A 25,305-nucleotide genomic window follows, 5' to 3' on the forward strand; every position below is an offset into this window, starting at 1 on the left:
TCTATAAGTGTGGTTTGCCATCGCCTTCTTAGAAACATAGAAAACCTACAGCACAATACAGGCCCTTCAGCCCACAAAGTTGTGCCGAGAATGTCCCTACATCAGAAATTACTAGGTTTACCTATAGTCCTCTATTTTACTAAGCTCCATATACCTATCTAAAAGCCTCTTAAAAGACTCTACCATATCCACCTCCACCACCATTCCACGCACTCACCACTAGAGTAAAAAACTTACCCCTGACATCTCCGCTGTACCTACTCCCCAGCACCTTAAACCTGTGTCCTCTTGTGGCAACCATTTCAGCCCCGGGGAAAAGCCTCTGACGATCCACATGATCAATACCTCTCATCATCTTGTACACCTCTATCAGGTCACCTGTCATCCTCTTTCACTCCAAGGAGAAAAGGCTGAGTTCACTCAACCTAATCCCATAAGGCACGCTCCCCAATCCAGACAACATCCTTGTAAATCTCCTCTGTACCCTTTTTGTCTTCCACATCCTTCCTGTAGTGAGGCAACCAGAAAGGAGCAAGTACTCCAAGTAGGGTACGACCAGGGTCCTATACAGCTGCAACATTACCTCTCAGTTCCTAAATTCAATTCCACAATTGATGAAGGACAATACACCATACACTTTCTTAACCACACAGCTGCTTTATGTGTCCTATGGACTCAGACCCTAAGATCCCTCTGATCCTCCACACTGCAAGAGTCTTACCATTAATACTATATTCTGCCATCATATTTGACCTACCAAAATGAACCATTTCACACTTATCTGGGTTGAACTCCATCTGCCACTTCTCAGCCCAGTTTTTCATCCTATCAATGTCCCGCTGTAACCTCTGACAGCCCTCCACACTATCCACAACACCTCCAACCTTTGTGTCATCAACAAACTTACTTCATCCAGGTCACTCCACTGGTGACTGACCTCCATGCAGAATATGACCGGTCTACACCACTCTTTGCCTTCTGTGGGCAAGCCAGTTCTGGATCCACAAAGCAATGTCCCCTTGGATCCCATGCCTCCTCATTTTCTCAATAAGCCTTGCATGGGGTACCTTATCAACTGCCTTGCTGAAATCCATATACACTGCATCTACTGCTCTTTCTTCATCAATGTGTTTAGTCACATCCTCAAAAAATTCTATCAGGCTCGTAAGGCATGACCTGCCTTTCATAAAGCCATGCTGACTACTCCTAATCATATTATACCTTCCCAAATGTTCATAAATCCTTCCTCTCAGGATCTTCTCCATCAGCTTACCAGCCACTGAGGTAAGATTCACTGGTCTGTAATTTCCTGGGCTACCTCTACTCCCTTTGTTGAATAAGGGAACAACATCCGCAACCCTCCAATCCTCTGAAACCTCTCCCGTCCCCATTGTTGATGCAAAGATCCTCGCCAGAGGCTCAGCACTCTCTTCCCTCGCCTCCCACATTAGCCTAAGGTACATTTTGTTCGGTCCTGGTGACTTATCCAACTTGATGCTTTCCAAAAGCTTCAGCACATTCTCTTTCTTAATATCTGCATGCTCAAGCTCATCAGTCTGCTGCACGTCATCACTACAATCACTAAGATGCTTTTACATAGTGGCATTAAGTACCTCTGCTATTTCCTCCAGTTCCATACACACTTTCCCACTTGATAGGTCCTATTCTTTCATGTCTTATCCTCTGGCTCTTCACATACTTGTAGAATGCCTTGGGGTTTTCTTTAATCCTGCTCACTAAGGCCTTCACAAGCCCCCTTCTGGCTCTCCTAATTTCCTTCTTAAGCTCCTTCCTAGTAGCCTTATAATCTTCTAGATCTCTTAACATAGAATTATGATCACTCTCTCCAAAATGCTCTCCCACTGGGCAGTGTTTTCATAAGACAGGGATCGCGGCCATTATCAATACTCTTCAGAGATTATCTGCCTGGTGTTAGTGGTCGCATAACCAGGACTTGTGATCTGCACCAACTGCTCATATGACCATCCACCACCTGCTGCCATAGTTTCATGTGACTCTGATCAGGGGCTAAGCAGGTGCTACACCTTGCCCAAGGGTGAGCTGCAGGCTAATGGAGGGAAGGCATGCTTTACACCTCCCTTTGGCAAAGATACATCACCACCCTCTGCCCAAAAGCAGTGTTCTGGCGGTAAATACGCCGATAATGAGGGACAAAAAAAAATCAAGAGCCAAGAAATCAGCATGTCTAAAACTACCACATTCTCCCTCAGATCGCAGTATGATGAAAGGTTATATCAGTCTAATTTGAGCTGGGACCAGAATATAGGCATAGGAGTCAGTAGCCTTAAGATCAGAAATGTTACTTGAAGGCCAATTTGGTCAATGTCTTGTTCTTGACCAGTGACATACTGTACTTACAAGCCCATTACACCACCGGTATTTAGGGCAACAATAATGGTTTTACATCTCTGGTGATGTTCAGAGCTTTCTTCATCATACTAGTAGCTTCATCTTGGTTCTCACTACTGTCAGCCATGCAAGTCTCGGATGGAGACTCAGGAATGCCATCACACACACAGATGTAGAAGGGTTCTTCATTGCTGTTTCCATAGCAGTTGTATTTGACCTGTCGGGGTTTGGCAGCTCTGAGCAGAACCCCTGAACCTAGAGGATCTTAGTCTGGCCTCTACCCTTTGACTTGTTTGGCAAAGAATAAAGACCAGACTCCAGTCAACACAACTCTCTGGGTCACTGAGGTACAGAAGCCTCCAAACCATGACAAAGTTGTTGTTGTCCTTTACCAGTGAGTTTGGTATAAAAATTGTAAAAAAAAAAAACCTGCAGATGCTAGGAACCTGAAAACAAGATGTACCAGGTCATGGACCCAATGCAAAATTTAGTGTGCTGTTCCAAATACTCAGCATGCTCTAGAGCTTCTGCCTGGAGGGAAACAGTTAACATTTCAGGAGTTAAAACCATGACAGCTTCCATTTCCCAAGAATGCTGCCAGACCTGTTGAGCATTAATCGCATTTTGTTTTCATATCAGTTGAAAATCATGATGGGCAATAATTGAGGGCTTGTCACCACAGTATTGCAGGCAGCAAATAGCAACTAGACCTCAGGCATTGGAACCCAAAGCACGCCTACTGTGTCCAAACACTTCTGATCAGCAAGACTTGAAAACAGTTGTGGGGGGAGTGGGGGAGAAGGAAATGAACAGAGTTGCCCTTTGGCTTTTCTCCATTTTCCTCAATCCTTTCAGCATTAAGAAATTTGTTTACCTCTTAAGCAATACATTCAAAAAAACTGGAGAAATTCAGCAGGTCAGGCAGCATCTATGAAGGGAAATTAAAGACTCAATGTTTCAGTCCAAGACTGGAAAGGAAGGGGGTCCCTACCTTGAAAGTACTTAATGACCAGGCCTTGCTGACTACCAAGATTAGTAGACCTATTTCAATGAATGGCCCATCCGTGGTGAGTAATTCCAAGTCCTTGTAGGAAGTATGATACGCTGCGCTGCTCAACAGATAATAGAGCAAAAAGTGAATCAACGTGGAAACGGGCCACTAAATGCACACTGTTAAGCACCCAATTACATTAATGCTGTTTGATTCTTCCCCCGTTCCCAGATTCTGTCCACACATGGAACAATTTACAGTGCTTAATCAACCTACCAGCCTGCAAGACATTAGGAAGTGGAAGCAAAACAGAACACCCAGCACAAGTCCAAATAGGCAGCACCACTAATCAGCATCACATCCAGGTCACTGGCGCTGTGAGGCAGAGCATCTCAGTTAAACAAAATGGAATCTTACGCTCTCTGGATTTATCTTAGAGGATATGGGAACCATGAACAAAACTAGCAGTTGTTATCCATCCCCAACTTGCCCTGAAGGTAGCAAACGCAGGACTGGGACTTTTAGCCCAAAGAATACAAGTAGATTATGTTTTGAATGTTGATACTAAAAAAAAATCTACTCAGCAAGTAGTGGAACAGGGGTGGATCAGACTGACAGCTCAGAGTCATTTTGACTGGGTAGGGCTGGAACCATGGCAAGTTGTCTTAAGGTCGCAGGAATGGTCTTGGAGACAGAGAGACAGTTAGAGGTCAGATTAGGATTTAAGCACATGGAGGAGAAGGAGATAGAGATCACACAAAGTGCACTGCAGATGCTGTGGTCAAATCAAGATGTACAAAAAAGCTGGATGAACTCAGCTGGTCGGGCAGCATCCGTTGAAAGAAGCAGTCAACATTTCGGGTCGAAACTCTTTGTCAGGGTTTTGACCCGAAACATTGACTGCTTCTTTCAATGGAGATAGAGATCAGGCCTCTGCTCTACACTCAAACCCAACTATGTCGTCGGGTGAACAAGAACATCTAGAATCTAGGCCTCAGAGTCCAGTGACATGGACAGGTGACAAAGAACATCTGTGGATGTTACACTGTCTATTGTCGGAGAGTTCTAGAAAATGGATCACTGTGTGAGCGTGAGGAGATCAGGATCAAGTCATTGGCTAAATTGGTGTTGATACAAAAGGCAGAAACCAAAAGGTTGATGGGAAGCCTGATGGCCAAAGCCAGGAGACTGGAGGGCTGTCCTGGAGATGAAGGACTGTCCATGTATGGGTGGGTAGGAAGGAGGAAGGAAAAGGGCATGTTTTGTTGTTCTTGTTGTGTTCTGTTTTATGTTCTGTGTTGTTCTATTGTGCATCGTGGGCAATGCTACGTTGGTATGAAATGTGCAACGACAATTGTGGGCTTCCCTCAGCACATCTTTGTGTGTTGGCTCTTAAGCCAAATGACACATTTCACTGTAAGTTTACGTGTACTGTACATGTGAATGACAAATCAGTACAAGATTTCTAACTTGTTGAATATTATCAATTCTCCACGCATTTAATTCACTTAAAAATATAAAGAGTATGGAAATAAAATTCAATAATATCTCCTGGTGGGTTTGGTGTCAGAATAATGACAATTCTAAATGGTGACAGTGGTGGTGGGGGTTATTATAAGCTAGTTTATTAAAGCAACACCTCAGATTCAGTGATCAAAACCCCTCCAAGCTCACATTCAAGTGTGGCAGAGAGCAATTAGACCATAAGATATGGGAGCAGAATTGGGCCATTCAGCCCAACAAAAACAGAATTAAAATCCAACGGTTCATGACTAATGTTGCAAATGAGCGACAAAAAATTATTATAATGCACATACCAATTAAATGAAATTTGCAACAATATTAACAATCCTACTGAAAACCTGTTTTTTTGGTATCTGTTGAGGAAATAAACATTTGTTATCACACGAAGATTACTTCCTTACTCTAAATTATAGCTTGGTGAACTTCACCTTCAATACTGCAAATTATGCATTCAAATCTCGAGGTAAATTTACATAATTATCAAAATCAAAGGTCTTGATAGAACACTTTGCAGGTCACCTCTTCAGTCTGCAAGCACAAATGAGCTGAACTTCAATGTTCTATCTCACTCCATCTTCAACTTTAGTCTCATACACCTAGAAAAGCAGTTCCTGTTCAAACAGCAGGATTTCTGAACTGAGCACATCATACCTTTCCAGATTCAACAAGTAGAACATATTCAGTTAACTAGCCTTCTATTTTATTTCTTTTCCTCCCCCTTTCAGAATTTCAAATTTCTTTTGCCTCAAAGAGGATCACAATCTTGTTTGGAGGCTTGTGTGCCTCAATGACCCGGAGAGCTATACAGGCTGGAGTCAGGGCTTTAGGCTTTGGTTCATGGTAGAGTTGCTCACGCCAAACAGGTCAAAAGGTAGAGACCAGAGTAAGGGTGGTCCACCAGTTCTCCAGGTTTAGGGGTTCAGCTCAGGGCTAACAACTCTGACTGGTCAGACAAAAATACAGAAACAGAAATGAAGAATCCTTCTACACCTGAGTGCGACGGTATTTCTGAGTCTCCACCCAGGACTTGCCTGACTGACAGTAGTGAAAACCAAGAGGAAGCTACTGACATGATGAAGGATGGCCTGAAGGCTTTCATTTCTACCCTACACGCCAGCAGTGTGACGGGCATATTATACCACTCCCCTCCTTCCCAATGCTACCTAATGTCTCCACCATGCAGATTTTTCCTTTACTTTTTCCACCCTCACTACAACAATTTTCCTCTTCAAGGATTGTCTGCTTGTCACGGCGGAGAGAATTGTGCATTCTTGAGGTCCTGAGAGTGATGTTTAGTTCCTGGTAGGGTCAGCCATGGTGGTACGGTCAAGGAGGAGGTTTCAGACAAAAAGCAATCCAAACCAAGACCTTAGCGATCAAACCGGAAGAAGATGACACAAAGGCAGTGAAAGCAGAGGAAGGACGCAGCAGTGAAGGGTTCTCAGTTGTCTTGCATTCCAAGCCACTGAACTCTGACCCCAATCTGTCAAAGACCGTGTAATGACTGCCCATGCATCAGCCTCCCCACATTAAACAAAGTCTTGCACAGGCATTCTTCATTAAAGGAATAACCCCTTAGCAGATCATCATACTCAACTCAAGTGATTGCACGACCGCTAATACACAATTTTAACCTTTTAGTTTAGATGAAACTGAATCATAGCTGACATGAGCACCGCCCGACCCGAATCACTTTGGGTGTTGTCTTTTTTTAAAAATTAGGTTCTTTCAGGTTTCTTGTAAGTAGTAGGATCTCAAGATTGTATGACTTGCACATACTTTGAAAATAAATGTTCTTTGAAATGTGAACAAATTTCACAAGGAGCATTGCATTTTTTAAATGCTTGGTTCTCAATTTTAAGACTGGTGAGAGTTTGATATTCTGCACACTATCTTAACAGGTGTGCTTAGAGTTGCTGAATGAGACACTCACTACCCAGATCCTCAGACTGAAAAATTGGTTTATTATTGTCACCTGCACCAAGGTACAGTGAAAAACTTGACTTGCATAATGATCGGAATCTATTTGTTATAACATGGCATCAAGATAGTACATGGGGGGGGAAAAAAACAACAAAATGCAGAATAAAGTGTAACAGCTACAGAGAGAGTACAATGCAGATTGGCAATAAGGTGCAAGATCATATAAAGATAGATTGTGAGATCAAGAGTCCTTCTTTTCACACTACAGGACCATTCAATAGTCTTATAACAGAAACGCATCAACCACTTCAATGAGTCTTGACTCAAGACTGAGGAAACCTCTTGTATTGAAGTTACTTTCCTTCAAGGAACCCACCACCCAGGCCATGTCCTCTTCTTCTCATTGCTGACATTAGGAAGGAAGCACAGGACCTACCAAAACAGTCATAATGCATCAACCATCAGGCTCTGAACCAATGTGGATAACTTTACTCACCTCAACACTGAATCTATGTACTCCTTTCAATGGCTCCACATCTCATGTTCTCAATAGGATTTCTTTTGCATTTGCACAAAATGTCTTTTGTACATTGGTGTTTTGTCAGTTTTTGCTTGCCAGAGTTCAAAGTAAATTTTATTAACAAAGTACATCTTTATCAACGTGTACAACCCCGAGATTCATTTTCCTGTAGTCATACACAGGAAATTTATTGAATAATAACAATAACAGGATCAATGAAAGATCAACCAGAGTGCAGAAGACAACAAACTGTGCAAACATAAATAAACAGCAACAATTAACAAGAACATGAGATAAAGAGATAAGGACTCCTTAAAGTGAAATCATCAGTTGTTGGAACATCTCAATAGATGGGCAAGTTATCCCCTTTTGTTCAAGAACCTGATGGTTGAGGGGTAGTAATTGTTCTTGAACCTGGTGGCGCAAGTCCTGAGGCTCCTGTATCTTCTACCTCATGGCATCAGCGAGAAAAACGCAAGGCCAGGATGGTGATGAGTTCTGAAGATGGATACTGTTTTCCTATGACAGTATTTCATGTAGATGTGCTCAATGATTGGGAGGGCTTTACCTATGATGGACTGGGCCATATCACTGCCTTTTGTAGGATTTTTCCATTGAAGGACATTAAGGTTTTTATAACTGGCCATGAGGCAGCCAGTCAATAAACTTCCCACTACACATCTACAGAAGTTTGTCAAAAGTTTTGGATGTCATGCCAAATCTCCACAGACTCCTAAGGAAATAGAAGTACTGTTGTGCTTTCTTTGCAACTGCACTTATGTGCAGTTGTATTTCTTTGTTCTACTGTGAATGTCTGTAGGAAAATGAATCTTAGGGTAGTATATCGTGAATAATAAATTTAGTTGAACTTTGCTTTATGTTTCCCAGAAGCCTTTGGGGGATGTGGCTTATTCTGCCTGTTGAAAGTCACTTCCATTGTGATTGGTTAGTCTAGAAACTGCAGCTGCTTTTCCAATTGGTTAGCCACCTGGTGTCTAATTTCAAATATCCTGGATATAAATCAAAGCACTTGAGAGGCTTGCTCTCTCTCTCCCTTTGTTTAAGGCAAGTAGTGCTCATAAACATTGGGAAGGTATGCCCTGCGTGCACTTTTAATTAAGTATGTTTGTTGAATAATCATCTTTGTAGATTATGTAACTTGGGGAACTTGAATTTATACTGTTTGTAAATAAATGATTAATATACTTATTCACAGTCAGCGTTTTCTGTCTCACCTGCCAGGCCCACAAACTTGAATCAATGTTACACCCTTTCACCACTTTGAGATAAACCTTCCAAACATACCATCTCACCATTACTCTCACCCAAAAGCACCTTGACTGGTTTCCAATTTGCTTTAAGATATTTTGTCCAAGAGCCTGGAACACTCTGCTGAAACTAAAATGCAGAAATACAAGTAGGTAGAAATGCATTGTTGACCACACCATAGGAAGCTACACTAGAAAAATTGAAAATGCTTGATCTGTTTAGAAAGGCAAAAGAATTTTGACACTGGAAATCCGAGTCAACAATAAATGAAATGCTTGGGTTAGGTGTTGTGTATTTAATATTTCAGTAATATTGTGAATATATTGTTGATTAAGCATTCTTTGTTGTCTATACAATACATACGTATATAGACGTTATACGTATGAAGTACGTGAACAGCGGGCGTATGCCATTATGCCAGCATGTCATAAGTGACTGCCTCACTAAAGTAAAATGAAGTAGACTTATTTAACTCTAGCTCCCATGTTTTTCTTTCGATTAGGTTTTGGAGTTAGTAAGCACAGCAGTGACAAAGAGTAATTTTTAAAATGAACCCAAGACAACTACCTACTGTACATGTTGAAGCGCAGCACTTTTTTTTTCCTTCACAAGAGAAAAAGCATTTAGTTAAAAAAATAATTACAAATAATGACCAGAGTTCGTGGGTTCATAAATAGTGAGCAGTAGGTGATAATAATAAATTTTTTAAATAAGTGGCTGGGTTAATCAAAAAGCTATCTGTACAACAAATGCACAACAGATAATTGGCTAATATATACTTAATAAATTAAGCAGTATTTTAAAGCAAATGGAAAAAGTCAATTGAAATGAGTGCCAGTTTTGCTGTGCAATAAATGGAAAAGCATACAGTTTGCTCAGAAGTTTGACTGTTCCAACTAAACCAGCCGAAATGAGCTTTGCTGATATTGTGAAAGTAATGCAGGAATAGTTAGAACTGAAACAATTGTTGATTGCTGAACACTTTACCTTTCATAAATGGAATCTAAAGGAAGGGGAGTCCATTTCAGTTTATGCAGCTGAATTGAAGAAATTGTCTGAGAATTGCCAGTTCAGTAATTGGCTTAATGATGCACTGAGAGATCATTTATTTTGGAGAATCTCACAAGAAAGCATTCAAAAATGGCTAACTGAAGCACAGCTCACGTGTAAAAGAGCAGTTGCCAATGCTGTATCAATGGAAACAACAGGCAGAGACGCAATTCAGCTGCAGTCAGGAATGAAAGTGAGTGTGAACAAAATGCAAGGCCTAAACAGAAACGTACCTGGGCAGACAAATAATGTTACCATTGTAGCAGGGGCTCACGTACTTCCAAGACTGATACAGGTTTAAAGGTGAAACTTGCAGAAAATGCAACAAAGTAGGTTATGTACAATGAGTATATCAGGCACACTAAAATAAATGAACTGTACAGAAAAGAGAAAAAGATATTAAAAAGTTAAGTTGCAGTTTCAAAAACAGCACTATCTACATGATGTGAATGAAAAATCTGATAATGAGAGTGGTACTTGTCTAAGTAACCTTAAGATTTACAACGTGAAAACTAACAAGAGTCGAGCAACATGACTTACAGCAGTGTTCAAGGATGGCATTGGAAAATTCAAACATGCCAAGGTAAAATGCCACATCCAAGTTTTAAAAAGCTCATCTGGTTCCTTTTACCATCTGTGATAAAGTAACCAGTGAACTGCATTACATGGAGGCTCTAGGAATTCTTTCCAAGTTTGTGTGGAGCCCATGGGCAATACCAGTGATCCTAGTAGCCAAGTATAGGTTCTGTGACATTTTAAGGTTACCATCAACCCAGCACTGAAACTAGCTCAATATCCTCTGCACAGGATAAAAGATATATTTGCAAATGTTTCTGGTGGAAAACACTTCAGCAAAGTGGGGACTTAGCTGAGGCCTACCTACAGATGGAGACTGAAGAGGAATCCAACGTACTTCTCATTATAAATACTCAAGAAAGGGCTTTATCACTATAATAGGCTTATTTTTGGAGTAGCTTCTGCACCCACACTGCCAGAAAGCTCTGGACCAGGTGATGCAGGGCCGCCCAAACAGACAGTGTTACCTAGATGATATAACTGATACGGTGAGGATTACAAGAAATGTGTCCAAAATCTCAAGGCGGTGTTAAAATATTGGAAGAAAATGGGCTCAGAACATAATGCAACAAGTGAGAAATTTTAAAAACTAACCAGTTACTGTGGTCACAAGAATATACAAGTGTGCTGAGAAAATTCAAAGAGTGGTTAGGTGCCCCAAAGCCAAAGGACATGTCACATTTGCAGTCCTTTTAAGGATTTGTCAATTACTATGCCAGGTTTGGCAGGAACCTCTTTACTGTGCTCCACCCCTTGAGTTCATTACTATAGATGGGGAAGAAATGGCAATGGACAAAGTGTGGTGTGGTTTTCAAAAAGGTAACAAAAAGTGACATCAGACACGATACTCGCACATTATGATCTATATCATCCAGTAAAGCTTATGTATAGGTGCAGACATGTCACGGGTTATTAGTGATGGAAGTAAATTCCTCATAGACTTTGCATCGTATTCTCTTGCTGCTGCAGAGAGAAATTACGCACAGATTGATAGAAGGAGCTTGAGTGTGGTTTGGGGTATAAAATGTTCAACCTGTACTTGTACGGGAGAGAGCTTACCCTCATTAATGATCAACCACCAATAATGTCCATTTTTCTGCGCAGAAGGGTGTTCACTACCAGCAAACAGCACAAGTGCAGAGATGGGCTCTGTTTCCTGAAGGACACCATGACAAGAATGAATTCAAGAAGATAACTAATCATGGAAATGCTGACGGATTGTCCTGCTTATAAAGAAATATTTACAAGCTAAGATGCATTCTATATTGAATTGTCTATAGCTAAGCGGGGAGAATTGTTTTAATAATAGTTCAGTAATATGTGATTTGATTAAGCATTCTTTGGTGTTTACATATAACCTATAACAAATTATGTAAAAGTATGCAAATGGAGTACATCATTATGCCACCAAGTGATAAGTGCATGCCTCACTAAAGGAAAACGGAGTACTTACATTTATCATATGCTCACATTTCTCTTTTGATTAATTTTTGGAGTTATAAAACATAATATTATTTAGAATTCATCGAGTGATAAACAGTTGAGAAGTTAGTCCCAGACCTCTCAGATTTCATTTTTGTTTTAATTTGCCTGGGTTTAATTGCTATGCTACCTTCAATGATATTATCCATTTCCACACCATGAGCCATGCACCAGTAAATATATACAGTTGATTCCAGAAAATTGGGCCTTCAGTGCAACTGCTTATTTTGGACAACTCTTAAATATCAAAAACTAATCGAGAAAATAGCTGGGATTCCATTTGCTTATTTGGACCACTGCACCGCTTAGTTGGGACAAGAGACTGCTGCTGATCAGTTTCCAGCCAGTGTCAGTCAGGTGCACTTGCGTGGCTGTTGGACACAACATGCTTAAAGCAAACATTTTTTTAAATAAATAGCAACAGTTACATGTGTTTGTGTTCAAAAAGCAATGATTTTTGTCACTAAAAGTTGTCAAAAAAAAAAAGAAAGACAATTTGGAACTGTTTTGCTCACTGCAGTTTCAAGCATTTAGGCTTGGAGATGCAAGAAATGGCCAGGAGTGAAAATGAAACAACTTCACTACTTCAAGTTAGGAGCTATGAAAAACTTGAAGGTATCAACAATCATCTTGAACATTGCAATGAAAATAAAGATTTAGAGGATGCAATCATCAAAAGCATTGTGTCAAGGCTGTCCATTATTTGCACTAGGTATCTACGATGGTTTTATTTAATTGCAGTCAAACAAAAGAATGTGGCAGCATATATTGTATCAATTCCTCCATCGATAAGGACTGATTGCACTGTAGCAGTACTGGTGGTGTTCTAGTTCTTTCTGCATTTCATTTAAATACATTATTTGTTACTCAGATAAATGGTGGTTTGTCATTTTTTGTATCTTTTTAAATATTTCAATGAAATATCGGCTAATCGGTGCAGGTGCTTAATTGGGGCAAAATGTTCTGGTCCTGAAGTTTCCTAATTAACTGGAATCTACTGCACTAATTTAACTAATCCTTGGAGGATTAACCAGTTACATTCCTGAAACAATACCAGAGCTCAACCCAGCATCAACATGCTGGGAAAGTGTTCCAAGTATTTTAAACACAGGCAACTTTGTTTAGGTTGAGAAAATAGGAGGCTTAAATATGGGGCAGCTCTTTAGAGGAAAAATGTTGTTAAATAATGCAAGACTGAATTTTCCACAGTTGTTAAACTGGGGAGTTGGTGGGGGTGGAGGCTGATAAATGGGTAGAAACTGCAAGGAGTTCCACACCAAAATCCTAAAAGGAAAATTAAACATCTGATGCGAGAAAACATTTGAGTCAATAGCTCTTCCTTAAACACTAGAAGCATCGACGGGAAGCACAGCAGACGGCTTATACTTGTGATAAACAGCTTGATTATCTACAAACAAAATACTGTGTAAATGTGCCAGTCTAGGCACTTCACAAAATCTAGAATGACAGCTTAGTTCACTATTGAATTAGAACTATATTTAAGATGAAACGCAAAGCCAAAATCTGATCAGAATTTGAAATAAACCAGAGCACCTCCTCTCCCTTGTTCACCTGTACCAATACAACAGATTAACCAGACAGCTCATCAGTAAAATGCACTGCTCTGCTTTAAATAATGGTGCAGAATCTTTTCCAGCTGAGACACTGTAATTGCTCAGTGTCTTGTCTGAAGGACATTGTTTAGCATTCAAACAGCACGGATGTGGAGAGGCCGCTGTAGAATTGTGGATTTGGAGTTTAAATGCAGTGGCTGCTGTGTCATTCAGTGAGAGTAAAAGTCAGACTTGGCTCAGTGGCAGGACACTATCCCAGTTACATTGTCCAAGCAGTGCACAATATTTAGAAACATGCCTTGCTGTGGTCGGGAGTTGGAGGAACTGCATTTAGGACAGGATTCGAAGTCCAAAACCCTGATCGGAATATGCAATAGACACGCACAGCTCCCTTCTCCACACACACAGCGTAGCAACGTATTAACTGGCCACCAGGCAGCGCAGCACTCGTTATGCACAAGCCAGAGATTCTCCACAGTTCACTCACAACTGCTCATTGAACACAACCTATAGACCGAGGGCTTCCCAAACTGTTTTTATGCCATGGACCAATACCAGGGGTCCTGGGAAACTGACTTTCAAGGATTCGACAACTCATGCTCTGAATACTATTGTTACTTGCTCCTTTTTATATTTGCACTATTTGTCAGTCTTTCTTTGTGTGTAGTTTTTCTTTGACTCTTTTATACTTCTTTCTGATGTGAATGCCTGCAAGAAAATGAATCTCAGGGTAGTATTTGGTGACAAATACCATACCTTGATAATAAATTTACCTGGAACTTTGAGTATTTATTTTCAAAGCTAATTCAGTCAGCAAGGATCCTAAGAAATTGCACATTATAAATGCTTGGTGCTGGTTGCCACACATTTAAACCAAATAAACTGCATCTCATAGAAGCCACTGTGAAAGACCATTGTTAGAACAACTTGAATAAAACTGTCTCTATAAAAGTCCCACTAAATGATGGTACACTAAGTAGGACATTCTAAACTGTTCTAGTTTTATCAAAGCAGCAACACAAGTTTATAAAAACAAACATTACAGTGTGAAGTACAAGCTTTGAAGAAAACTAACAAGTTTAAACAGGAATCTATATAGTTCATAAAATGTACAGCAGAATTAGGCATTTTGATCCAGAGTCTGCCCTGCCATTTAGTCATGACTGATTTATTTTTCCTTCTCAACCCCATTCTCCTGCTTTTACATAAGAACATAAAAGATAGGAGCAGGAGTAGGCCAATCGGCCCCTTAAGCCTGCTCCGCCATTCAACAAGATCATGGCTGATCCAATCTTAACTCTTGTTTTCACCGAATCCCACAAGGCAACAGTGCCAACCAACAGGGCACCATGCCGCCCATTTTATTTTATTATTCATCCCGCCCAAACCCATGTGATCACCCGGGGGAAAAAAAACCGAGTTGCCAATTGAGGAGAAAAATCTGGAAAATTCCTCTCTGACCCATCCAGGCTATCGAAAACTGGTCCAGGAGATCACATGGCTGATCTAAACCTAGCCTCATGTCCACTTACCTGCTCGCTCACCATATCCCCCAATGCCATTTTTATCCAGGAAAATGTCTATCTCCGTTTTGAATTTATTGAGTGTAGTAGCTTCCACAGCTCTCTGGGGCAGTAAATTCCACAGCCCCACTACCCTCTGAGTGAAGAAATTTCTCTGCATCTCAGTCCTGGAACGGCATCCCCTTATTTAAAGATTATGCCCCCTACTCCTAGTTTCACCCATCATTGGGAACATTCTCCCTGCATCCACCCGATCAAGCCCCTTCACAATCTTATATGTTTCAATAAGATCGCCTCTCATTCTTCGAAACTCCAATGAGTAGAGTCCCAATCTAATCAACCTCTCATCATACATCAACCCACCCATCCCCGGAATTAACCTAGTGAACCTTCTCTGCACTGCCTCGAGAGCCAGTATGTCCTTTCTTAAATATGGACACCAGAACTGCACGCAGTACTCCAGGTGTGGTCTCACCAATACCCAGTACAACTGCAGTAAGACCTCCCTGTTCTTATACTCCATCCCCCTAGCAATAAAAGCCAGCATTCCATTGGCCTTCTTGACCACCTGCTGCACTTGCATACTAACTTTTTGTGTTTCCTGCACCAGGACCCCCAGATCCCTTTGCACAGAAGCACTTTCCAGTTTCTCTCCATTTAGATAATAACTTGCTCTATTATTTTTCCTGCCAAAGTGCAAGACCTCACACTTGTCAGTATTATATTTCATCTGCCAAATGTCTGCCCAATCAATCAGCCTACTATGTCCCCCTGCAGGGTTTCAATGTCCTCCACACTCATTACACTCCCTCCCATCTTTGTGTCATCAGCAAACTTCGATACGTTGCACTTAGTCCCTTTCTCCAAATCATTAATATAGATTGTAAAGAGTTGGGGTCCCAACACCGACCCCTGCGGAACACCACTAGTCACCAACTGCCAGTCTGAGAATAAACCATTTATCCCAACTCTCTGTTTTCTGTTAGAAAGCCAATCCTCCACCCATGCCAGGATATTATCCCCAATCCCATGATTTTTTACTTTGTAATAATCTTTGGTGTGGCACCTTGTCAAATGCCTTTTGGAAGTCCAAATACACCACATCCACTGGTTCCCCTTTATCTACCCTATATGTTATGTCCTCAAAGAACTCCAACAAATTTGTCAAACATGACTTCCCTTTTGTAAAGCCATGCTGACTTTGTCCTATTAAGCTATGTTTATCCAAATGCCCTGTAACAGTACAGTTACCGTTTCCCTGTTTTCTCCCCCATAACTTTCCCTTTACTTGTACACTTTACTCCATGCATTTTTAGCCTTGTATGTGCAATTAACTATGCCCCATGCTCCCTTCAGCTCAGAATTTCATGCAGAATGTTGAAAATAGCAGCTGAGAACAGCATGTCCGTAAGATGGATATCCAGTCCCTCTTCCCATTCTCAGACATCCCACCTCCCCCGGAAGTTCTGGGAGTCTCTCGCATATTGATAGCAGCTCCATGACACCCGCAAATTATATACAATATCCCAGAAACTGATTGTTTTGAGAGGGCGAGGAAGAGTGAGAGCAGGAGGGAGCATCCTGATAGGTCTGCTTAGCACAAAGAGAGACCAATCAGTGTTCTCTGTGGGCGGGCTTCACAGTCAACCTCAAAAATAATGACAGTGTTGCTCGCTGCACTGTTTGCAACAGTAACTTTTCTATTGCCCGTGGTGGGTTAAAATTTAAAAGACATGTTGAGGTGAGTTTAACAGGTGTCATTCATTCATTAGCATAGCTAACGTTATTTACACTAGCTGGCTGGCTGCTAAGGAGCTACTCTATTGATGTCCCACGTGATGAGGCCAAACTCCCTGTAGACTTGTTTAAAGTTGTAATAGAATTTTAAAAAATCGATTCCATGATAATATAATAAGTACATATTTAATGTCACATTTTCTGTATATACCCAACTTCGTTTACAGATTAGACAAAAAAAATCACTGAACAAAATATTACATACATCCTTGGAGGTCAACCGGTGGGGGGGGGAGGGGTGATGGCAGGGGTGCTACCGACCTGAAACAAGATTTTGCAGGGTGGGATGTAAATCACAGAGTACCCATTTGAAAATTGGTGAGACCAGAGTTTGTGGCCTAGTATTTGGGGTACCACCATCAAGTCCAGAATTCAAGGACTAGTTTTCGGTGATAGTGGGGTAGATCCCAAGGGTTGAATCAAAAGTCGAGGCCCGATCCAGAGCTCATCTGTCAATCACTGCGAGTCCACAAGGGAAGTCGAAGGCCCAATGTCTGCAAGTCATAGACAGAGTCCATTGGAGGCTGGAGGCAGATGATGTCCTGCCCTGGAGCTGGAGAACAGTCTGTGTGTGTGTGTGTGTGTGTGGGAGTGACGAAGGAATGGGGCTTGTTTTGCTGCTGTTGTGCGATTGCTCATTGTGTTCTATGTTTTGCCAAGCATTGTAGACATGCTATGTTGGTGCTGGAATGTGCACCTTGGGTGTTTTGGTTGTTAATACAAATAATGCATAGCATTCTATGTTTTGTGTATTCATGGTAAATAAATTTGAATGTTGAGTCTGGAATCTTGACACAGGAATAATGGAAATGGTGACTCAGAAACAAGAAAATCTGCAGATGCTAGAAATGCAAAAGCAACAGACACACACACACACACACACACCCCCCCCCCCCCCCCCCCGCCAGGCCAGGCAGCATCTATGGAAAAGAGTAAAACTGTCAGTGTTTTGGTCTGAGACCCTTCATCAGGACTGCATCCTCATTGGGGGAATCAGAGGTGTAGAGAGTCAATCACTTAATTCCTTGGCATTAGCATATCAGGGGACCTAACTGAGGCTCTATACACAAGTACCAACACAAAGAAGGCGCGGCAATTCTTTTACTTTCTTAGAGGTTTGCATGGACTCAGCGTGTCTCCAAAATCTTAGACAAACTTTTATAAGCACAAGAGATTCTGCAGATGGAAACAGGAGCAACACACAGAATATACTGGAGGAACTCAGCAGGTCAGACAGCGTCTATGGAGAGGAATAGCAGCCGATATTCCAGGCAGAGACTCTTCATTACAACCTTTACAGATGCACAGTGGAAGGCATCATAACTGATTGCATCACAGCCTGCTATGGGCACACCATTGCCCGGGAACAGAGGAGACTAGAAAAAAAAGTGGTGGCTATATCCCTCCCCAACAATGAGCAGGGAGTGCTGTCACAAGAAATCAGTGTTCATCAAAGACCCCCACCATCTAGGCCATGCACTCTTCCCAATCCTACCATTGTGCAGGATCTACAGAACCCTTAGGTCCCACACCACCAGGTTCAGGAACAGTTATTACCCGACAGCCATCAGGCTCCTGAACTGGTGTAGATAACTTCCCTTACTATAACTCTGAACTAATTCTATGTCTTACAGATTCACTTTCAAGGACTCTTTACATCTTATGTTCTCAGTACTATTTTATTATTTGATCTATTTGTCTTCATTTGCACCTTATAGTCTTTTTGTACAAATTCTATTGCATTTCTTCATTTTTCTGTTAATGACAGCAAGCAAATGAATCTCAAGGTAGTATACTGCGACACACTACAAATGTAGACTTTAATCATAAATTTTATCTATAACATCAATAGTGAAAGGAATCACATATAAACCTCAGAATTATTCACTAGCTACAGGAATGGCATTCCTGAATTTCAATTACCCCAAAGGTAAGAAGCCAAGTCAAGTACAGCAAGCACCCAATCAAAAAAAAATACTGCATTACACACAAATGGCAAATTCTGTAATTAGACTTAAAGTGGAACTGCTGGTGCTTGTTGACACCTGGTAGAACAAAGTGATCTGAACTACAGGTACACAATTCATTGAAAGTAGCGTAACAGGTAGATAGGGTTGTAAATAAAGTTTTTGGCACATTGGCCTTCATAAATCAATGTGTTGCGTGCAGAAGATGGGATGTTATGTTATAAAGACACTGCTGAAGTCTAATTTGGACTATTGTGTGTAGTTTTGGTCACCTACCTACAGAAAATATGTAAATAAGATTGAAAGAGTATAGAGTAAATTTACAGGGATGTTACCAGGTCTGGAGGACATGAGTTATAAGATTGAATAGGTTAAGACTGTATTCTTTAGAATGTAATTGACTGAGAGGAGATATGATAGTTATACAAAATTAAGAGGGGTATAAAAAAGGTAAATGCAAGCAAGCTTTTTCCATTGATGTTGGGTGGGACTACAACCAAAGGCCATGGCTTAAGGGTGAAAAGTGAAAAATTTAAGAGGAACATGAGGGGATACTTCTTCACTCAGTGGGTCATGAGAGTGCGGAATGAGTCACCAACACAAGTTGTCCATGCAAGCACAAATTCAACGTTTAAGAGAAGCTTGGATAGGTACATGGATAGCAGAGATATAGAGGGCTGTAGTCACAGTGCATGTGTTGTGAGTAGGCAGTTTAAATGGGTTCAGCATGGACTAGATGGGCCAAAGGGCCTGTTTCTGTGCTCTACTTCTCTATGACTATGACTCACATAAGGTTTCTTGAAACTCACATGGAGGTGGCAAAGATAGAGTGGATGTTGAGAGGATGTTTCCTATAGTGAGGGAGTCTACGACCAGAGAGAAAGCCTCAGAATAGGACATCCATTTAGAACAGAGGCAAGAAGGAACTTCTTTAGCCAGAGTGTTGTGTATCTGTGAATTCATTGCCATAGACGGCTGTGGAAGCCAAGTCATTGGGTATATTGAAATCAGAGGTTGAGAGATTCTTCATTAGTTAGAGGATCAAGGATTATAGGGAGAAGACAGAAGAATGAGATTGAGAGGGAAAATGGATCAGTCATGCTGGAATGGCCTAATTCTGCTCCTATGTCTTATGGTCATATGGTCCAAGATAGATGGGAAGTGGTGAACAGTCAACATGAGCCAATCGCAAACATAAAGCCTGTTCTGTGCCATAAATGCACATTAGTTCTTTAACATTTCCTCTACACCCCAAGCATATCCTCAACTCTGGTTCCACTTTCATTCCTGCTCACCACCCCATGAATTAATGAGCACAAGATAATAGAAAACAGTAGTGGAGGTAGTAATGAAAGCAATTGCAGTCTTCATTGCAGACATTTGGATGACTAGAAGCAGTCAATGAAGCATGAACAATTGTCTGTTGTGATGCAGAAAATAGTTATTGTACATAGCCTTCACCGACAAAGTGATAACCAAACAAATAGCTGGTGCTTTGTTTGATGTGAGTTAATATTCCTTGCTCTTAAACCTATTCCCAGGAATATGATTTACATCCACCCCACAGCAAGAAATACCATCATATAGCTATACAGCTAGGAAACAGGCCCTTTAATGTTTAAATTATGGTTTTCTTGTGAATGCTGATGATATGATGCCACTGCAAGGAAGCTTTTCATTGCACCTGTGTATACATGTATCTGTGCACATGACAATTAACCCAACTTTAAATTTTCTTTGAACCAACTTGTCCATACTGACTAAGCAAGTTGCATTTGTCTGTACTGGAGTAGTATCCCGCTGAACGTTTCCTATCAAGGTATATATCCAAATGTTTTTCAAATGTCAATTGTAGGTGCCGCTACAGCTTTCAGCCCCGAGTCCTTAATTTAACAATACACCTGAAAGACAGCATCTGTAGTAGTGTTGCATTCCACTGGTGTTTGATTAGGTCTTAAGTGAAAAACAAATCCAGGATTTTGACTTAGAAATAGCAATCTTCCTACTGAGGCAAAGCCCACAATTGAGATTTAGTTATATGTACATTGAAACATACAATGAAATGTATCTTTTGTGTTGACAAGCATCCATGCCAGAACCAGAAGACTCAAAAACAGATATTTTCCTCAAGCAGTAAAGCTGATGAACACCTCCACCCACTAACCCACCACCACTACTTTATCATTTCCTGTCACTCACCTTATGAGCAGACATTCCTGTGTCGTGTCACTTTATGGACATACAAACAATATATACAAGCCATCCTACATATTTATATTGTGTTCTTTATCTTATTGCATTCTCTTTTTGTGTCCGATCCAAAGTAACAATTATTTTGTTCTATTACACTTGTGTACTGGAAATGACATTAACCAAATCATGAATATAAATCTTGACACTAATATAGCACTCTCAATGTTCAGCAGAGTTGCAATTTTTAGCTGCTTATTTTGGATGGGCTTTGACACTAAACCTTCAGATCAAGTGATGAAAATTGAGAAACATCAGCCACAGGAAAATATGCCAGCAAAACTATCCTAACCGTCAGAGGACATCAGGGATTTGTTCCAAGACTAGACTGCAGTGGAGAGGGTGAGGCCAACAAAAAAAAAGGGGGGAAGGGGAGGGAAATAACTCAAGTTGAATTAATAAGGTCAAATGTAGGGTTAAACAGCCCTTACGCACTCCAACTAATTTGTCACTACATCAAATGAATCTGCAGATAAGGCTAACTTAAAATCCATTTCACCCACATTAACTTCTGACACACAAACATCAAGTGTTACAATATATTATTGAAACTGGTATTTAGGTCAGGAGTTAATAAATAAAGCCAGGGCAATTTGCATCATAAACTAAAGACAAATGGACAGCTGGCATAGTCTTTTAATGGTTAAAATCTAGTCCCTGAAAGAAAAGCCGCTAGAATAGCAATGATTGATCATTGAGGCAATTGGTGTAGAAAGAGTTTACATTGTTAGAATAGACCAGGGTATATGTCCTGTTACTCAGTCTCACAACTGAATGCAGTGATGTAGTGAACATATGCTCATGCTGCGACAGCGCACCAAAATTAATCTAATGTTAATGAGTAGAAAATAGTGTTTTAAGGTCTATTAATGCACAGAAAAAAATCCACTTACTTTGCAATTATATCTGTGGCCAGCATTGCTACAAGCAGGTCATTGTTTTGCCACCGAATCACTTCAGAAATAATTTGGGTTCTCAATACAAGGCAATTTTTAATACTCATGTAGAGTTTTCCAATACAGGGCTTTTTGGTAAGTATTAACTCTTTCCTACCCATCTATTCCAACAGAACCAAATGCCCATACTACAGCAGGGAAAATTGCACAAACAAAACATATATTGAATATTGAAAGTGAATGATGGTTGAAGATCCCATTTTGAAGGCTTACATTGTTGCTGAGTCATAGTATCAGAGATGCTTAGTAATGTCACAAGGTTGTGGGTTGAAATCAATTACCAGGGGGTTTCAACACATTAAGGCCAAGGGCACTAACCAAGATGCGGCCCACAGTGTTCTGTCAATAGACTGAATGCCCCTTTACCCTTCCAAGTGGGTGCTTAAGTTCTGAAAGCATTGTTCCAAGGAGGGAATACCTCGGCCAGGGGCTCCTAACCTTTTTTATGTCATAGACCCCTGCCATTAACTGAGGGATCTGTACCCCAAGTTGGAAACCCCTGATTCAGGCCAACAGTCATTATTCATTGATTTTTCTACTGGTCCTTATTCCATTGGCAAGTGGGACCTCACTATGCACATCTAGGCCATAACATTCACTGCAATACAATGAAGTGTCCTATAGTGGCAGAAGAGCCACCTTATGGATTCATTGACCAGGGAAACAGGCCCTTCAGCCCAACTAGTCAATGCCTACCAAGATGCACACTGAACATGGTTCAATTAATGAGACAGCCCCTAAATAAATTTTGCATGCCCGTTGGTTCTCACCAATTTCTAATCAAAATGCCACAGAAAGCATTCTGTCTGGATGCATAAAGGCTTGCTCTGCAGGTGACTGCAGGAAATTATGGAGTTGTGGACACAGCCACCCTTCCAGAAACGTTGTCTGTACTACTTGCTGCCTCAATAAAGCAGCCAGCATAGTCAAATATCCTACACTCTCCGGACATTCTCTCTTCCCCTTTCCCATTTGGTAGAAGATACAAAAGCCCCAGTACACCTACCACCAGGTTCAAGAGCAGCATCTATTCTGCTGTTAGAAAGCACTTGTATGGACCTCTTGTATACTATGATTGACTCTTGGTCTCAGTCTATCTCATCATGGTTTGAATGCACAGCTCATGAAGGTCGCTTTTACACTTTATTCTACATTATTACTGTTTTACCATATCCCAGCTCAAAGCACTGTGTAATATTTAATCCGCATATACGGCAAGCTCTTCACTGTATCTTGGTGACACATGACACTAACAATAAACAAATATCATTAACCTGGTATCCTTCCAAACCCGGAGACCCAAGAGACAACGGATGCTGGAACCAGGAATTACGCGCAAAACGCTGGAGGAACTCAGCGGGTCAGGCAGCAGCTGCTGATGGAAATGGACCGTCGACGTTTTAGGATGGAGTCCAATTAAAGAGTCTCGGCCCGAAACGTCGACTGTCTATTTGCCTCCACATTCGCTGCCTGACCTCCTGAGTTCCTCCAGAATTTTTTTTCTCTGCTTTGTCATCTATTTATTTGTCCAACTGCCTTTTAAAGGTTATATGGAAATGGAGGTCGTACGCTTATAAAGTATTGCCTCCAAATCATGGAGCGGGTAAATGGGATTGGAAATGGACGAAGAACCAGCCCGTCTGTGCTAGATTAATCAGGCGGCAGGGTCACCTGTCCCCACTTTACCTTAGTACCGAGGAGAATCTGAATGTCCATCTCCTGCTTCCTTTTCTCGAGTAGACTGAGCAGGTACTCCTGGAAGACCCCGACTTTGGTGAAGAAGTGCTCGTTGTGCCAGCACCCTTCCATGTTGTCAAAGTCCACACCGAGTCCCAGGAGGAAGCGGACGCTGCGGGAGTCCAGGGCGATCTGCTGCGGCCGGGAGAGGAGGGCGGTGCGATAGCGCTCCTCCAGCAGCACCAGGCGCTCCACCTTGCCGGAGCGGGCAGCGATCAGAGCCGCCGTCAGTCCCACCGGACCCGAGCCCACCACCAGCACCCTGGCCCGGGCTCTCCACTGCCGGTATCCGTCCACGCTCACCTTCAGCAGCACGTAAATCAACACCGCCACCAGGGTGCTTAGGGCTGTGTCGTACACCAAAGTCTCGTACCTTTCCATCACCGGCGTGGGTGCATTTAAACCGGGTCAGTAGCAACGCAGTTTCGGGAGTGCATGGAGAGTCCTCTCAGTGCCGATTCCACTGGAAAAAAAACACCAGGACTTGACCTCACACTTTGGAAGCAAAGGTTACTCCACAAGCCAGTGAGAACCCTTCAGCTTTATTCTCGCACTGGCTTATACACACACTCCCTCTTAAACACTCATTCAAACCAACGTTGTCTAAATTCTCTCTATCTCTCTGCACCTTGTACACTCTTTAACTCACTCTCCCTGTCTCATTACGCTCCCTCTTCACTGTCTGACTCCCGCTCTGTCTACTCCGCAAAGGTGCCATCACTCGCTGACGCGTGTTACGTTCCGAACAAACTTTCAATGGAAGACCGCCGGGTACTCCAGCTCGAGCCTCGGAACGAAACTCGCACACAATTTACAGCAATCAGCTGGCAGGCTGGAAGTAACGCTGCAAAACTACGCCTTTCCACGTCAACTGGGTCTCCAGAAACCTCGGGAAACCGTATGAGGACCAGCGAGGAATGTTAATGACAGCGCAATTTCTTTCCGCACACCCCCTTGCTTTTAAGCATTCGGCTTACTGCGTGACGGTGTTGCTTTTAATATTACGATAATTCTGAGTTCTTCAAATATCTTTCTGACTTAGTTTGAATTTTTATGGGATATATTCCCTAAGCGACGGATCCTAATAGAGACTCGGTCAACCTCGACTGCAAGGAATACATTTACACAAAACCTCCTCTGCCTGAGCAAAATATTTACACCACGCACCTTACCCAGTTTGACCAGAAATACGATGTTTGTATTAGAATTCCGATGGGGTTGTTTATAAAGAAAACAGAGTTCCACACAAATTATTGCTCAGCCAGTTTAATCCGAAATGCGGCAGCGTTCAGCACCCAGAGCCGAACTTGCTACCCTCCACTGCAGTGTGGCAGTGTGCAGTGCGATTTCCTCCGTACTTGCTTTGGAGGGGACGGTGACTGAGTCGATCCGTCTCCGGAATTTGTGTGTGTTTGCTCTGGGATCGTGTTTGTGCCAGTCTTTACTCACGCTCTCTCTTTTCACTGTCTTATATCATTTATATATTATGTATATTCTGTGTGTTGTCTGAACCCATGCTGCTACAAGTTTTCACCACGTGCACCTCATGGTCCTTGTGCACATGACAATAAACTTGACTGAGAGTCACAGGGCAAGGCCATTCGGCCCAGCAAATGCTGAACCAACCATGACACTCAAACAGGAGACCCTGTTTTCTGCGTTTGGCCAACACCCTTCTATGCTTCTCCCCCATGTACCTATCATGGAGAACACTATAATACAGTGGTTAGCACAACACTTTGCAGTACAGGTGACCAGGGTTCAATTCCTGCCGTTATCTGTAAGGAGTTTGTACT

At 41.7% G+C, this 25,305-nt stretch overlaps 1 protein-coding gene across 4 annotated transcripts in view; it reads right to left on the reverse strand.

Annotated features, from left to right (window-relative positions):
* LOC140740844 (uncharacterized) overlaps nucleotides 1–24,837 on the reverse strand; it is a 126,401-nt gene extending 101,564 nt beyond the window's left edge. The window contains exons 1-2 of one of the 4 annotated variants that reach the window (XM_073070399.1): nucleotides 24,682–24,837; nucleotides 23,459–23,972 (exon numbers count right to left, since the gene is read on the reverse strand). In XM_073070399.1, the coding sequence (XP_072926500.1) occupies nucleotides 23,459–23,890 (432 nt within the window). In that variant the 5' untranslated portion in view covers nucleotides 23,891–23,972; nucleotides 24,682–24,837. Of the gene's footprint in view, nucleotides 1–23,458; nucleotides 24,421–24,676 lie in introns of those variants that run through there. The other 3 variants (XM_073070400.1, XM_073070401.1, XM_073070402.1) reach the window with 3 other exon arrangements.
* Nucleotides 24,838–25,305: the final 468 nt, after the last annotated feature.

Source organism: Hemitrygon akajei, chromosome 17 (assembly GCF_048418815.1).
Source record: "Hemitrygon akajei chromosome 17, sHemAka1.3, whole genome shotgun sequence".
Lineage (NCBI taxonomy): Eukaryota > Metazoa > Chordata > Chondrichthyes > Myliobatiformes > Dasyatidae > Hemitrygon > Hemitrygon akajei.